The sequence below is a fragment of the Lathyrus oleraceus genome, chromosome 5 (genome assembly GCF_024323335.1).
Source record: "Lathyrus oleraceus cultivar Zhongwan6 chromosome 5, CAAS_Psat_ZW6_1.0, whole genome shotgun sequence".
In the NCBI taxonomy this organism is placed as follows: Eukaryota; Viridiplantae; Streptophyta; class Magnoliopsida; order Fabales; family Fabaceae; genus Lathyrus; species Lathyrus oleraceus.
This window is the reverse complement of record NC_066583.1, coordinates 224,883,493-224,898,322: the sequence shown is the minus strand read 5'-3', so window position 1 is coordinate 224,898,322 and position 14,830 is coordinate 224,883,493. Positions and strand designations below refer to the sequence as shown.

Here is a 14,830-nt window from a genome sequence, read left to right as displayed (position 1 = left end):
AATTGAGCTTGTTTTGCCATGCCTTGACTTGACGAATTTAATTGACATGCTTCCACTTACCCAATTGACTTGAATTTTGGTGTGATGATCATGTGATGAATGCTGTTTAGCCATGATTTTTCTTGGGGTTTATTGAATTATTTTTGAATTAGTTTGGATTGATTCATTCTGTTTGGTCCAATGAGCTTTCAAATTGCATGTTTTGCCTTAGATGCTTTGTGAAATGAAATTGGTGTGTGATATGAATGTGAGACCACTTGGACATTGTTCTAATTTGATTGAACTTGATTTGTGCCAATTTTCATGTTCTGTTTTGAATTATTTCTCCCTCTTTGACCCTAGGCCTTGTCCTAGGGGTTTGCTTCTCATGTTTGAGCTTGGTTTGCAGGTTAAGAAGCATATGGCATTGAGGAATTGATTCACATTGCTTGAGTTGACTAATTGGTCAATGTTGAACTAATTTTGAGTTTGTTTTATAGGTGGCTTCTAAGTCATTTGAGTTGAGCTTGTGCATTGCTTGATGCATTGCTCGTGTACAGTTAACTGTTGACTTATAACTGTCTCTTTGATTGTTTGAGCTGTGTACTGACTGAGTTAGATTGTTTTCAGGTACATTAGTTGCTATAGTTCATTTTGAACTTGCTTTTGTTGTTGCTTGGTTGCTTAACCAATTGAGGTATAACCCATTGACTTCATGTAGTCTGGAAGACCTGGCCTGTTATTTGGTCAGGCACCTGTCTGAAGTCCTCCTTAAGAGGCAATGCTTGTGATTGTTTATCTTTGTCCCCAAGCAGGAAAAGACCTTTGTTAAGGCAATTGGAAGATACAAGAGATGTGCAATCCATCTCCTGCTATTCAGTTGAGTCATCCCTTTGCTCACACAACTGGTGTTGATGCATTGTGGATATTAACCCAAGATCTCTGTTGAGTCAGTCATAAGTGTAGAAGGGTTCCCACTTTCTGAACCCACACTTCTATTGTCTGAAGCTCTCCCTGGCCAGGGATAAGAGCTGTGAGGCACACCCCTCACTTCCTATTTCATCTGCTTCACCCTAACTCTCAATGTTATGGTTAAGAGCTAACATCACCCCGATACAGTTGGCTTGCTTTTGCAGCCTAACCCTTGTGTGAGCCCACTTTGTCTGTATATAGTGTGTGCTAATTGTGTATGTTTGCTTTGTTTTGATTGTGCTTGCATGCTTTGCTTTGCCTGGTTAGGATTAGCTTGCAGTCTGTGCAAGTAGATAGAAAACTCAACTTAGGACCATTGTGGAATACATGATAACTATTAGGCTCGAGTCAGTCTCCCTTCTAGTTGGTCATTTCCCAGTCTCTGGTTAGAAGAAAGTTTCTCCCCTGTTAAGGGGAACTACGTTGCCCTGATCCTCATACCAGATGAGGTACGTAGGCAGGAGGTCGTACGAGATCTCTCCGGGCACCCTTTTTCTTTTTGTGTGTGTTTGCTTGACAGTTATTAGGCTCGAGTTCCCGACTCACTATTAACTTGTCGTTTGTTCCTTCTTGTGTGTGTTAGGAGATGGACATAAGCCCAGCGATTGGCAGTCTGTATCCTATTGTTGTGTGCTTGGAGTCCGATATAAGTCCAGCAATTGGCATTCGGTTTCCAGTGTGGGTTTGTTTGGTTCAGAGTCTGATGTAAGTCCAGCGATTGGCATTCGGATTCCATGTTTGCCTGTTTGCGTGTGTTTTGTTTCGGCGTGTGTGAGCCGAACTACGGTAGCTCTGATTCTCATTCCAGATGAGATACGTAGGCATAAGATGCGATATCCTAGCGAGCCCTTTCCCCTCTTTTCCACCTGTGTTGTTTTCAGTGTGTGTGATGTTTGTTTTAGCAACCTTTCCTATCTTCTGAGCGTGGATCCCGTCGAGTACGACAGATGCGTAGGGGTGCTAATACCTTCCCTTCGCATAACCGACTCCCGATCCCATTCTCTTTGGTCGCGAGACCATGTCTTTTCCAGGTTTACTTCGAGCGTTTCCTTTCCCTCTCTTGGGATAAATAACGCACGGTGGCGGCTCTGCTTGTTTTGTTTTAGCCCGCCGGTTGTTTTTCGCGGATGCGACACCAAATGAAAATATTTAAGAGACCTAAATGAAACATGATATGTATATGTGAAAACCTTGAGCACTTGAATGAACATAGAGAGGTTGAGAACTTTATACCTTAATAATTTGATCAAATTAATAGAAATCATAAGTGAAGCTTGACTTGTGCTTGAGTCCTGAACCATGTCTCCGTCAAAACACTTTGAGAAACTTGTCTTCACATGGGAGAGATCATCCAAGGTAATTGTCATCTCACCAAACAGAAGATGGAAGGAAGATGTCTCATTATGCCATTGATCAACAAAGGCTATGAATAGTTGACCGTCGAGCATCGTCAATGAACAGTCTACCAATGAAAGGAGACCACAATCATCTACAATCAATCTTGTATAAAACAAAGTAAAAAAGCATTAGTTATATTCAATGTACCAATAATAATTATCAACAAGTTCAAAATAACAATAATATATACCTCTCCCTGCCATAATCTGCATGCCACATAATCGGCATATCCAGTGAGCACAGAAAGATCATTGGGCCCTCTAAGAAACCCTTCATTCGTGTGTATAGACGACTGCGTCGAAACAGGAGATGTAACCTCTATATCAACAAGAGGAGTGACCTTTATACAACCAGTAGTTGGCGCCTTTGTATCCGTCGAAGGAGTAACTTTCATATCACTAGTAGCAGACACCTCAGAATAATGGGGCACTTCAGTCTCCCCCACCATTTGTCTGTCATCCTCAACAAATGCAACATTGGGCTCGTCATCAATATATATGGTCCAACCATGAGTTATAGATCCTTTACATCGGATAATGTGGGTGCGTGAAACTGATGGACGCCAACCGTCTGTGTGAACCGGTCGAGGCTACTTTCCCCACACGGATATGCGAGTCCTCTACGTCATCTGTACTCGCACGAGCCATCGATGCAGCAACTGTAATTCTATCACACTGCCTTATCCCACCTAATCCTCTATTCCTCATTGAAAAGACAAAAAAACGATGAAATATGTATTATCATTTTTTATAAAAAAGACTGGAAATCGTCAAGATTACTCTGATATTTTAAAAATATTCAAGTCCTCTTATATACATTTTACACTAATGATTTTTTTTCAAAATAACCGGTAAAAAGCATAGTTTTTCCAAAAAAAATCCGATTGAAAACAAGTATTTTATCCACTTTTCCAAAATAGTCGCATTTGTATTAGTTTAGAAAAACGATTGAAAACATGCATTTTTATCGATTTTTCTAAAATAATTGATAGAAAACATGCATTTTTACCGGGTTTTTCAAAATAGCCGGTAATAAACATGAATTTTTGCTGATTTTTTGGAAATCACCAATACAAATTATGCAATTTTATCGGTGTTTTCAAAAGTCTGGTGAAAATACATGAGACACGTGAGTTTTTATCAGACATTTTTAAAAAATCAATAAAAATACATATTTTTTTCAAAAATTCGATAAATATGATATACTCTTACTAGTCATAAATCCGGTAGAATTCACGAAAAATCTGAAAAAATTGGACTTTTTGAAAATTTTCAAAATATGTAGTAGTAAAATGACTTTTTAATTGCCAAGATTAATTATGACACTATTTGGGTGTCACGTTTACTTAAGGGGTGGCAGGTAAAATTATCTATAAACCCAAAATAAACAAGTCCATAATCAAGATCCAGATCTAATAAAAATTCAAAAGTTGAGTTTCTCTCTCCTCTATCTCTCTCTAGTCCGAAATAGAGTACCCCTCTCTTATCATTCAAAATTCATTTCTCTTCCCCCAACGGCTACTTCAAACTTCCCTTCTCTCTCTTCTTTCTCTCTTCACTCTCTTCTCTCTATCCCCAACAATGAAGCACTTCATGCTTCCAAGAAACCCAATAGCGAGGGACACAGCAGAGCTTCCATCTTCATCAAGCCCTAGCAGCTCCGCCAAAACCAGACCCTCTTCTCGCAAACACAAACCCTCCAAAGAAAACGATCCTCCTTCAGATCACAACATCATCGTCCCTTACTCCCCCTCCCATGTCAAATCCAAGAGTCCGTTACCACCAAGACCTCCTTCTTCCAACCCTCTCAAACGCAAACTTGCTCTCGACACCATCGCCGCCGAAAATTCACTCCCGGCAACTTCCGATTCCGGCGTTAAGGTTTTTCTCATCCATTTAGGGTTTTAGATCTTGTTAATTTATTATCCGGTTTCTTATTTTGTATCTGTATGTGTTGTGTAGGTTATTGTGAGGATGAGGCCGTTGCGGAAGGATAAGGACGAAGGAGATCCTATAGTTCAGAAGATTTCTGGTGATTCGTTATCAATTAATGGCCGTACTTTCACCTTTGATTCTGTTGCTGATGTTGAAGCTACTCAGGTATGGTTTCTATTTTTGTTTCTGCTCAAACTGTTTTTGAATTACTTCATTTCTACTGTGGTTGATTAGTGAGTGAATTTTCTGATCCTGTTTTTCAGCTTGACATTTTTGAGCATGTTGGGGTTCCTTTGGTGGAGAATTGTTTGGCTGGTTTCAATAGTTCTGTCTTTGCTTATGGACAGGTTTCCTTTTTCTCACTATTAACATTTACTTGCTTAATTTGCTTCATTTCTCATAGTGTTGTTCTTGTTAGGTATTAACATTTGGTATTTTGGTTGCTTATTTTGCTGCATTTCTCATAGTGCTGTTCCTGCTAGATATTAACATTTAGTTGCTTATTTTGTTGCATTTCTCATAGTGCTGTTTCTGTTAGATATTAACATTTAGTTGCTTGTTTTGCTGCATTTCTCATAATGTGTTCCTGTTAGATTTGATGTTTTATGTACTCTATTTGAAATTGTTAGACGGGGAGTGGGAAAACGTATACTATGTGGGGTCCTGCCAATTCTTTGGCTGAAGAAAATGTAGCAAAAGAGCAACAAGGACTTACACCCCGTGTTTTTGAGAGACTGTTTGCCCGCATAAAGGAAGTAAGAGTTCAGTTCTATTCCTAATTAAATTATTTGAAGATCTCTTGAAGTGTTTTGGGTTGTTTACAGTTTTATTTACTGCACAGGAGCAAACAAAGCATTCTGATCAACAGCTCAATTATCAGTGCAACTGCTCTTTTCTTGAGGTTGGTTGTTTATCTATTTCTTTCAATGTTCCTGATCTTAACATTGTCATTTTAGTCTGCATAATAACACAATGTTTTTGCCAGATATACAATGAACAGGTCACAGATCTGTTGGATCCGAGTCAAAGGAACCTTCAGGTAGAACCTAAGCATTAAAGGTTTTATTTATTGTTTATCATGTTTCACTGCTTTATACCGGAACTGATTTGTTATCCTTTATTCAGATTAGAGAAGATGTCAAATCAGGTGTGTATGTTGAGAATCTTACAGAGAATCAAGTGTCTACAATGGAGGATGTTACTCAGCTTTTACTGAAGGTGTGATTCTTAACATCACATGTCTTCGCATGCATTGTATTCATATAAGTATTATAACTATTTTATGACATAACTTAGAGCATTTGCCGAACTTGTCTTTGCATGCTATTCTGTAGCATACAAGTTTTCATACTCTGAAACTCAAGTAACTCGGTGATTGCCAAAAAATTGTATGGTTTTATGTTAGGCAGACCCAATCATATGAATCCAAATGATTTTAAAATTAAGTTGTCACTGTGCTTGTGTTATTTGTCCATTCACTCGTTTTACTAGAATCCCCCCTTCATTGTACAGGGATTATCAAACAGGAGAGTAGGTGCAACCAGTATAAATTCTGAAAGTTCCCGCTCACATACTGTTTTTACTTGTGTTGTTGAGTCTCGATGCAAGGTGATACATTCTTCCCTTATGACATGCAGATTGTGTCAATTTATTTAATTTTTGTATCATTAGGGAACTCTTGATTTAATATTATAGAGGAAATCTGTTAGAAAATCTAACCATTCTCAGTTTTTGTTTATCTCGGCCTATAGTTGAGCTTTGAATTAACGTTTTCAGTATTGTTTTTGGCATATATATATATATATCTGGAAGGAATTGTAATGTAAATTCATATTTGCAGAGTATAGCAGATGGTGTGAGCAGATTTAAAACAAGTAGAATAAATCTTGTTGATCTGGCTGGGTCAGAACGACAAAAATCAACAGGTGCTGCCGGAGAGCGTTTGAAAGAGGCTGGCAATATTAATAGATCACTCTCACAGCTTGGGTATGGCTTATCTTATATGTGTATTACATTCAGAATTGAAAATAATTACAAAAAGTGATTTGGTGATAAGAATTAGACTCGTATCATAATTTTCTAGAAAAAGGATACGTGAATGAAGCTTTAGCCAGAAACACAGAAGAGCTTGATAACATATTTTTTGAATCTTCTATGGAGATTTATAAACCACCACAAGACCCCGAAAAAAGCCTAATGCATGTCATCCTGAAGCAGAAGAATAAATTATAACACAGTTCAAAGCTGATTGTTACAGTTTTTTACTTTCGTTTTTAGTTTGAAACTAAAATAGTAACAATGGATTTTAAAAGAGGAAAATATGGAAAAGTGACCAAATTATATCATGGAAGAGCTGTGGGTGATTTTTGTAATCAATGATTTCTATTGGAACTACTTCTTACTGAGGTTAAATTGAACTATAGGAATTTGATAAACATTCTTGCGGAAGTCTCTCAAACAGGAAAGCAGCGGCACATACCATACAGAGATTCCAGGTTGACATTTTTGTTGCAGGAGTCTCTTGGAGGAAATGCTAAATTAGCAATGGTTTGTGCTATTTCACCGGCACAAAGGTAGTACTTAAACCACTGGTCATTTGAAATGTTTTCCCTAATAATCTATTTGTATTATGATTTTTTACATGACTTGTTATTGCAGCTGTAGGAGTGAGACTTTCAGTACATTGAGATTTGCACAATGTGCTAAAGCCATCAAGAACAAGGCAGTTGTTAATGAAGTTATGCAGGATAATGTGAACCACTTGCGACAAGTGATACGACAACTAAGGGTATATTCTCTTCCAGAATTCTGTCATATATTGATTTAGCCATTCTTTGAAAATTGAAGTTCATTTGAATAACTCAAGTGTAAAAAATCAACAGGATGAACTACATCGAATTAAAGAAAATGGTTACAATCCAATGGACCCAAGTGGAGGTCATTCAGCAGCTTGGGTCCGAAAAAGCTTGAACATATTACAGTCTAGCCTTAATAGACCGCCACCATTATGTCGTGTTGATGAAGATGGTGATGAGGAGATGGAGATTGATGAAGATGTTGAAGACCATGATGAAGTTTTCTGCAATGCTAATGTCAATTGTAATTTTGTATCAGAAAATAATGACAAAATGAACACTGATGATCAAGATTTGGCCCAACACAGTGAGAAAAATAATTGTGGTGTCTCTAGTGGTAAACTTATCAATGAAGAATCATCCTGTCCTGTGGGTGAATCTGACATTGGAGATTTCACTGGTTTTTCAGCCCCTGATCCGCCTAGTGATTCTCCCGGTGCCATTTTGAATTGTGTCTCACCTGGTGGTCTTAGCATAGTTAAGTGCGAAATATCCCCAATCCTGAAATCCCCAACTCCTAGTGTTTCTCCTAGAATCAGCACCAGCAGGAAAAGTCTTAGGACATCGTCAGGGGTGTCTCCTTCTGAGACCGATGTTCATGTTGAAAGTGAATTAGGCATAAAAACTGGCAATCTGAAAAGCTCGGCTACTGCCTTTTCTAGTCAGGCCGGTCCAAGTTTCCTTACAAAAACTGAAAATTTAGCCGCAAGCATTCGCCATGGTCTTGAAATTATAGATAGTCATCGAAGTGCGGCTTTGAAGCAGTCATCATATAGGTTTTCATTACGACCAAGAGAATCTAGACCAACTTTCCCAGTTGACAAAGTTGACGTGGGCGTGCAGACCTTTCTTGATGACAATGTTGAAGAAGATTCTTCTATGTTCACCTGTATTAATTGTAAAAACAGAGCACAACTTGATGTCAATGAGATTAACAATAGCTCAAACCTACAATTGGTACATGTCAATGAGACTGACAATAGCTCGAACCTACAGTTGGTACCTGTTAATTGCTCTGATTCTGCTGATAAGCCTAAGAAGCAAGTTCTCAAAGTAAGTGCAGATGCATTTTTCAATACGACTTATTCTTTATATAGTAATTATAACCAGAACTCCATTATCTTGCATTATAGGCAGTAGAAAAGGTCTTGGCAGGATCGATAAGGAGAGAAATGGCACTCGAGGAGTTTTGTGCAAAGCAGACTACTGAGATAATGCAGCTTAATCGCTTGGTAGTTTCCCTTTGTCATCTACCATCAACCATCTCATTGTTTTCTTTCTGTCACTGTGTGTGTGACTGTTTCCCTCCCTCCATGTTATTTGTAGGTACAACAATACAAGAATGAGAGGGAATGCAATGCCATAATTGCACAGACAAGTGATGAAAAAATTCTTCGCCTTGAGAGCCTTATGGATGGTGTCTTACCTACCGAGGAGTTCATGGATGAAAAGCTGGTAGCCCTTACCCATGAACACAAGGTAGAAATATGTTCTTTTAACGTTTCTCATTTATGACTTGATAGATGCTCATCAGTTAATTTTAATCAACAGATTTTAAAGGAGAAGTACGAGAATCATCCAGAAGTTTTGAAGATGCATATAGAGTTAAAAAGATTACAAGATGAACTACAAGAGTATCAAAATTTCTACAAATTGGGAGAGAGGGAAGTATTGATGGAAGAGTTACAAAGTTTAAGAAGCCAGCTTCAACTTTACATTGATTCGTCATCCACAGCAAGGAAGCAGTATCCATTACTGCAACTGACATGTTCATCTGAACCCAGTTTTGCTGCAACAACTCTCACTGCCATTCCAGAGTCAATAGTGGAGAGGGATGAGACAGGCGAAACTTTAGCATCAATCAGAGACAGTTTTGAAGTAAAACTCGAACAAGAAAGAATTAAATGGACTGAAGCAGAAAGCAGGTGGATTTCTCTTTCTGAAGAACTGAGAACCGATCTTGAAGCTAACAGGTCGTTAGCTGAAAAGACGAAACACGAATTAGATGCTGAGAGGGAGTGTAATAAGGAACTTCAGGAAGCCATGCATATGGCTATAGAAGGACATGCACGACTTTTAGAACAGTATGCAGATTTGGAAGAGAAGCACGTCCAATTGCTTGCAAGGCATAGAAGGATCCAGGAAGGAATTGATGACGTCAAGAAAGCAGCTTCAAAAGCTGGGGTAAGAGGTGCAGAGTCCAAGTTTATAAATGCCCTTGCCGGAGAAATTTCAGCACTGAAAGCTGAAAGAGAAAAGGAGAGGCGAATGTTGAGGGATGAAAATAGAGGGCTCCAGGCTCAATTGAAGGATACTGCAGAAGCAGTGCAAGCTGCAGGTGAACTGCTTTTCAGGCTTAAAGAAGCCGAAGAATCTGTGATTAATGCACAGGTTAGTAAGGAATCAATTTTACTTCCATTTTGTGTTATTACTTATTATCAACCTACACGAGTGTCATAAATAAATTATGTTTACCTGCTATTATTAGGCACATTGTTTTTTATGCTTTCCCAGTACTGGCTCCTTCCACTCCACCTTCATACTTTTTTATCTACTTCTCCAGCATATTGTTATTTTCTTCTATCATATCTGTTTGTTGTCTTCCCGGTGATACATTTCTGCTAGCAGTGGGGACTTTTTTTAAAGAGCTGGGTCATTTGAGCTTGGCTTTTACATGTCATTTGCAGAAACGGGCTATGGGTGCAGAGCAGGAAGCTGCCAAGGCCTACAAACAAATTGATAAGTTGAAGAAGAAACATGAGAAAGAGATTGGCTCACTTAATGAGCTTGTTGCAGAAGCACATTTGCTGCAGAAGGGATTGGTATCTCCGATTTATGATGATGTTGTCGTCATGCCCAATTATGACGATGAATCAAAGGATCCACACTGTGTCAATGATTGCGAGCTTGCAAAATTGGCAGAACCATCCTGGTCCTCTAGTTATGACAGATGCAATATATAAATCATCATTCTTTGTCATTTTGTATTTTGTTTATATATTAAGAAATGTTGTATTCTTTCGTTCTTACTCTTTGTGAGAGCATAAGTATGTATCCCCATACGCGAGACCATATTTTTACTAAACTTACTGCAAAGTCTAATCTGAATCCGCAGATTGTCTGCCGATGATTACAGAGTGGATGCAGTCTTGTAGTATGTCTGAAGAATCAACAAGATCCTCAAGTGTGTAATGGTTACAGAGTGGATGCGGTCTTGTATATCCTTGAAGAGTCATCAAGATCCCCTCAAGTGTGTAATTGCTATTATTAATAAATTTTTGGCACTCTTTCGGCATACTCATTTTCAACAGACTTTTGCAGCCCGTAGAGCATTATAGTTGAGGAGGTTTAGGATTCCATATCAACATAAATCTATTTTATTATTCATCTATTGAAAGAATCTTAGGTGCAAAGAATTTGTTGATAGATCTTAGTAACCTAGGTGCATTTAGCCTGAATAAAAAAAACTAAAGACTCTGAGGGACTGGACTTTTAATGAAACTTGACATGTGACATAACACTCGTCACTGATACTTTTTTATTTTTAGATCCATTTTTATCTTAGGGCATTCCGTTATCCGTCCTATCTATGAGGTGCGAGTGAATACATTGGAAAATTGATTTTGTCTTTGTCATATGTCTGAGATGCATCTTCGGGCGTATTTAATACACACATAAATAATATTGCAAGTGAGTCATTCCGTTTATGTCAAAAATTAATCCAGAGATCCATCTCCATAATCATCATTGTATGTCATTGATGGTGTTTTAAGTTGATTGAGCTAGCTTAAAAAAACCGGGACAATTTTGGAGATGCATATCTGTAAATGTCGAGCGGAAAATCTAATAAACATCACTCTTTCGTGTTCTTTTTCATGATCAAACACCAATATTCTATAAAAATCCTTAAAATCATTCCATTCTTGATCAACTTTTGCATTCCAAAACAATATTTTGTGTTTTATCACATCAAAAGGAAAAAAAAGAGGTTGTAGTTTATGGTGAAGAAAATGTTTTTCCTTTCACATTGCTTGCATTACTCTGGTTTTTGCTATGTAAAAATGAACGTTGAGTTCGGAGATGCATCTCTAGATTAGGTTGCGTGTGTTCCGGATATGCATCTCTGTTAGGATTAGTTTGCATTGTTACGGATATGCAGTTCTTGATTGTTCTAAAATTGAATTTGAATATTAAATTTATTTTTCTGTTATGCTTGCTTGTAGATATGGTCCACCCTGATACTTTTCCTAAAGCTATTATGTATGTGGATGTTAAACTGGATAAAATCTAGGATGATGTTGAACTGGATGATGTCGAAGATGATGTTAAACTGGTTGTTGTCGAGGTAGATGTTTGTGAACAATTTACAATTAAATATGAGTTTGTTGAGCGTGAACAAGTGCTCTAATGAATCAGCACAGAGACCTCCAAACTTCGGTGTTGTAATTAGCATATATGATAATGGTTCTGATCAGAGTTATTAATAGCGGAGCGGAGCGGCCGACTCAAAAATGGGATAGCGGATAGCGAGATAAGTTTTTGTACATATAATTATATAATAATTTATAAAACAAATGTCATATACTTAATGAAAATTCAAACTTAAAATCTTAAAATTCAAACATATAGTAGAAGATTCACAACATCACATCTTAAAATTCAAACTTAGAACTATTAGATCATCATCAAAATGTATTCTTCATATATCATCAAAAATATTCCTTTAATACTTCATCTTCAACATCTTCTACCACCACTTGTTGTGTCTGAGATGTACTTGTAACTTCAAATAGCCTTGACCTCCTAGTGTAGATTACAGGCTCATTAAGCTCCAGTTACGCTCACATCCGGAAGCACTGCAACCCAAACTCAACACTTTTAACAGCCAACAATTTCAAATCAGGAGTTTCAGCTCCGTAAGACTTCCACCATTCAGCTGCAAGTAAAAAATCAATAATTGTCGACCTAGAACTAATTGCCAAATTCCAATAATTGTAAGAAAATTAACTTTCATCTTACCTGGAGCTAATGTCAACCTTTATCTAATTGGCGCTCTTATACCAAAGAGACCTGTAACACCCTTGTACTGTGCCAATTGTACTGAAATCTTATCTTCCACTTCATCACTTTCATTAAGTGTCTCAATGCATTTACGGAGGCATCTCACCAATTTAGGATCATTCTCAATTTCTGATTTCTCATAATAATATTCAGAATTGAGATAGTAACCTACAAAATGTAACGGATGATGAAGTTGACACTCCCATCTTTTACCAATGATGTCAAATACGGCTTTGTACTTGCTTGAATTTGAATTAAAAGTTTTTTCAATTTATTCTTTGGCTACCCCCATTGCGGCATATATGTAACCCATTGTGAGTTTTCTTTCGTTATCAACCATTCTTAGCACATCTACAAGAGACGCCATGACCTTAAGAGTGTACACAACATCACTCCAAAATGATGCCATAAGTATAATACTAGTTGTCCTTTTTCCTTTATCATCCTTTGCACACTTGGAACTCACCCATTCATCACAAGTGAACATCTCTCAAAGCTTACCTTTTAGTTCTTGCAACCTTTATAGAGTAAGGAAATATGTAGCAAACCTTGTCACTCCATTTTTAACCAATTCAACATTGTCGGTAACCTTTCTCAATAGATTTAAAGCAAATGTGTGGTTATAAATGTAGCCCACAACGTTAACTCCATTTTTTATAACCTTATCAACCTTTGGAATTTTTCATATGTCTTCTAACATAAGGTCTATACAGTGGGTTGCACATGGAGTCCAAAATATGTTTGGCCTTTTGGAAGTTAATATTTTACTCGCTGCTACATAATTACTTCCATTGTCGGTAATCAATTGAACAACATTTTATTCACTCATTTTCTCAACAAAAGTGTCCAACAACTCAGCTAGCTTATCCCCCGTCTTGGCATAGTCAAGAGCATCGACACTTTTCACAAACATGGTTCTCGTCGAACAATTGACCAAGAAATTAATCAAGGTTCTACCTTTTCTATCTGTCTAACCATCTGACATAATTGAGCATCCATATTTATTCTTTTGAACCTTGTGATTCTTCAACAAACCTTTTGTATATTCCAACTCCTTTTGAAGGAGTGGAACCCTAAGCTCATGAAAACTTGGCGGTTTCAAATAAGGATCATAGCTTCCAACGGCTTCCAACATCAACTTAAAGGATTTTGCATTTGCTACGTTAAAAGCAATTCCATATGTATAAACAAAGCGAGCAATATATCATACGGTTCTTGCCCTCGCTTCTTTATCACAAGCATCATTGAGGATTGTGTCCTTAATATTCTTAAAGACTAAATACAATGGTCCTTTAATCCTCTTGACAGCCATTGAAGATGTCTCAACAAGCCTCTTTTCGCTTCAAATTCGACTTATTTCCTCAATTTCATTTGTATCATCTGCATCTAACTACACCAACACCTCTTCTATTCCTCTTTTAATTCTCTATTTCTCAACCATATTGGCATGTAATATTGCTTTAACTTCCGCTGGTATTTTCAAGCAAGAAACTACATCATCTTTTATTCCTAATTGATGCTTTTTTTCTCTACTAATTCCCCACTACTAGTCAGATTACAAAAATCATATGTCATATTCTTCTTGTTATTTATATCCTTTCAATGATTATATTACCATGATATATCAATATTAACACCGCTTTTGAATGTTTTACCACATGAAGCAATCGAAGTAGAATTCGGTGTAGAGGAAGATGTCGTCATGGTCTAACTTCAAAACATAAAGAGAAACAGAAACTTGATATATGAACATAAAAATAAAAATAAAAATATAAACATAATGATATATGAAGTTATGAACAGAAACAAAAACATAAATATAAACATAAACATAAGAAATATAAACCTGATATATGAACATAAACAAAAACATAAATATAAACATAAGAAATATAAACAGAAACATAAATGTAAACATAAACATAAACATAAACATAAATATAAATGTAAACAGAAACCGAAAGATAAATGTAAGCAGGAACAAAAACAGATTTATAAGCATAAATATAAACTTAAACAATAAAAATAGAAGAAGAAGAATACAAAAAATCAACATAAAACAGACTTAAAAAGTTAAAATATTTTTGAAAAATAGAGGAAGAGGATTGGAGAGAGACAACCGGAGGTAGGTGCGCCGGTGAAAGACGACCGGAGATGGAGGGGAGTTGGAGATAACCGACCGGAGGTGAGGGGATAAGGGATAGAAAAGTGTGAAGAAAGGAGGAGGCTAGGGCAAAGTGAAGAAGAAGTTGTTGTGTGATGAACGTGAAAGAGAAAAACAAAAAACAAAAAGTCTATAAACCTTTTAAAAAGTAAGGGCAAAATAGTAATTTTGCAGAAAAAATTAAAAAAAGAAAAATAGCGGATGATCCGCGACCCGGGATCTCGTCGGAATCGGCCACGATTCTAGTGCCTGAAACACTCCTCAATATTCGCGCGCGCGAGGGAGGGGGCGCTTCGACGGACCGCCTGGGATCGCGCCGGGAGCATCCGTTTTTCATAACTCTGGTTCTGATATAAGACAATTTATTTGTAACAATGAGATGCGAGAGAATTGGCACGTACCAACAACCTATTCGGAAGTTGAAACATGATGATTTCAGATTCATAAAGTATGATTGTCCTTTTAAG

At 37.2% G+C, this 14,830-nt stretch overlaps 1 protein-coding gene across 1 annotated transcript; it reads left to right on the top strand.

The window, feature by feature from the left end:
• The first annotated feature begins 3,769 nt into the window (after positions 1–3,769).
• LOC127083150 (kinesin-like protein KIN-12A) lies at positions 3,770–10,433 on the top strand. The gene is made up of 16 exons (XM_051023400.1): positions 3,770–4,229; positions 4,311–4,448; positions 4,547–4,630; positions 4,913–5,038; positions 5,125–5,184; positions 5,269–5,322; positions 5,409–5,501; positions 5,796–5,891; positions 6,124–6,269; positions 6,707–6,856; positions 6,942–7,071; positions 7,166–8,191; positions 8,272–8,370; positions 8,465–8,617; positions 8,690–9,529; positions 9,826–10,433. Exons 1-16 carry the CDS (start codon positions 3,930–3,932, stop codon positions 10,099–10,101), a joined length of 3,771 nt encoding a protein of 1,256 aa, XP_050879357.1. The 5' UTR covers positions 3,770–3,929; the 3' UTR covers positions 10,102–10,433.
• Positions 10,434–14,830: the final 4,397 nt, after the last annotated feature.

What these genes read in the sequence shown, in the direction of transcription:
- LOC127083150 (XM_051023400.1), top strand. Translation starts at nt 3,930, where the DNA reads ATGAAGCACTTCATGCTTCCAAGAAACCCAATAGCGAGGGACACAGCA. An exon ending in TTACTCAGCTTTTACTGAAG is followed by an intron (nt 5,502 to 5,795) that starts GTGTGATTCTTA and finishes TTCATTGTACAG; the next exon opens with GGATTATCAAACAGGAGAGT. An exon ending in GCTATTTCACCGGCACAAAG is followed by an intron (nt 6,857 to 6,941) that starts GTAGTACTTAAA and finishes TTGTTATTGCAG; the next exon opens with CTGTAGGAGTGAGACTTTCA.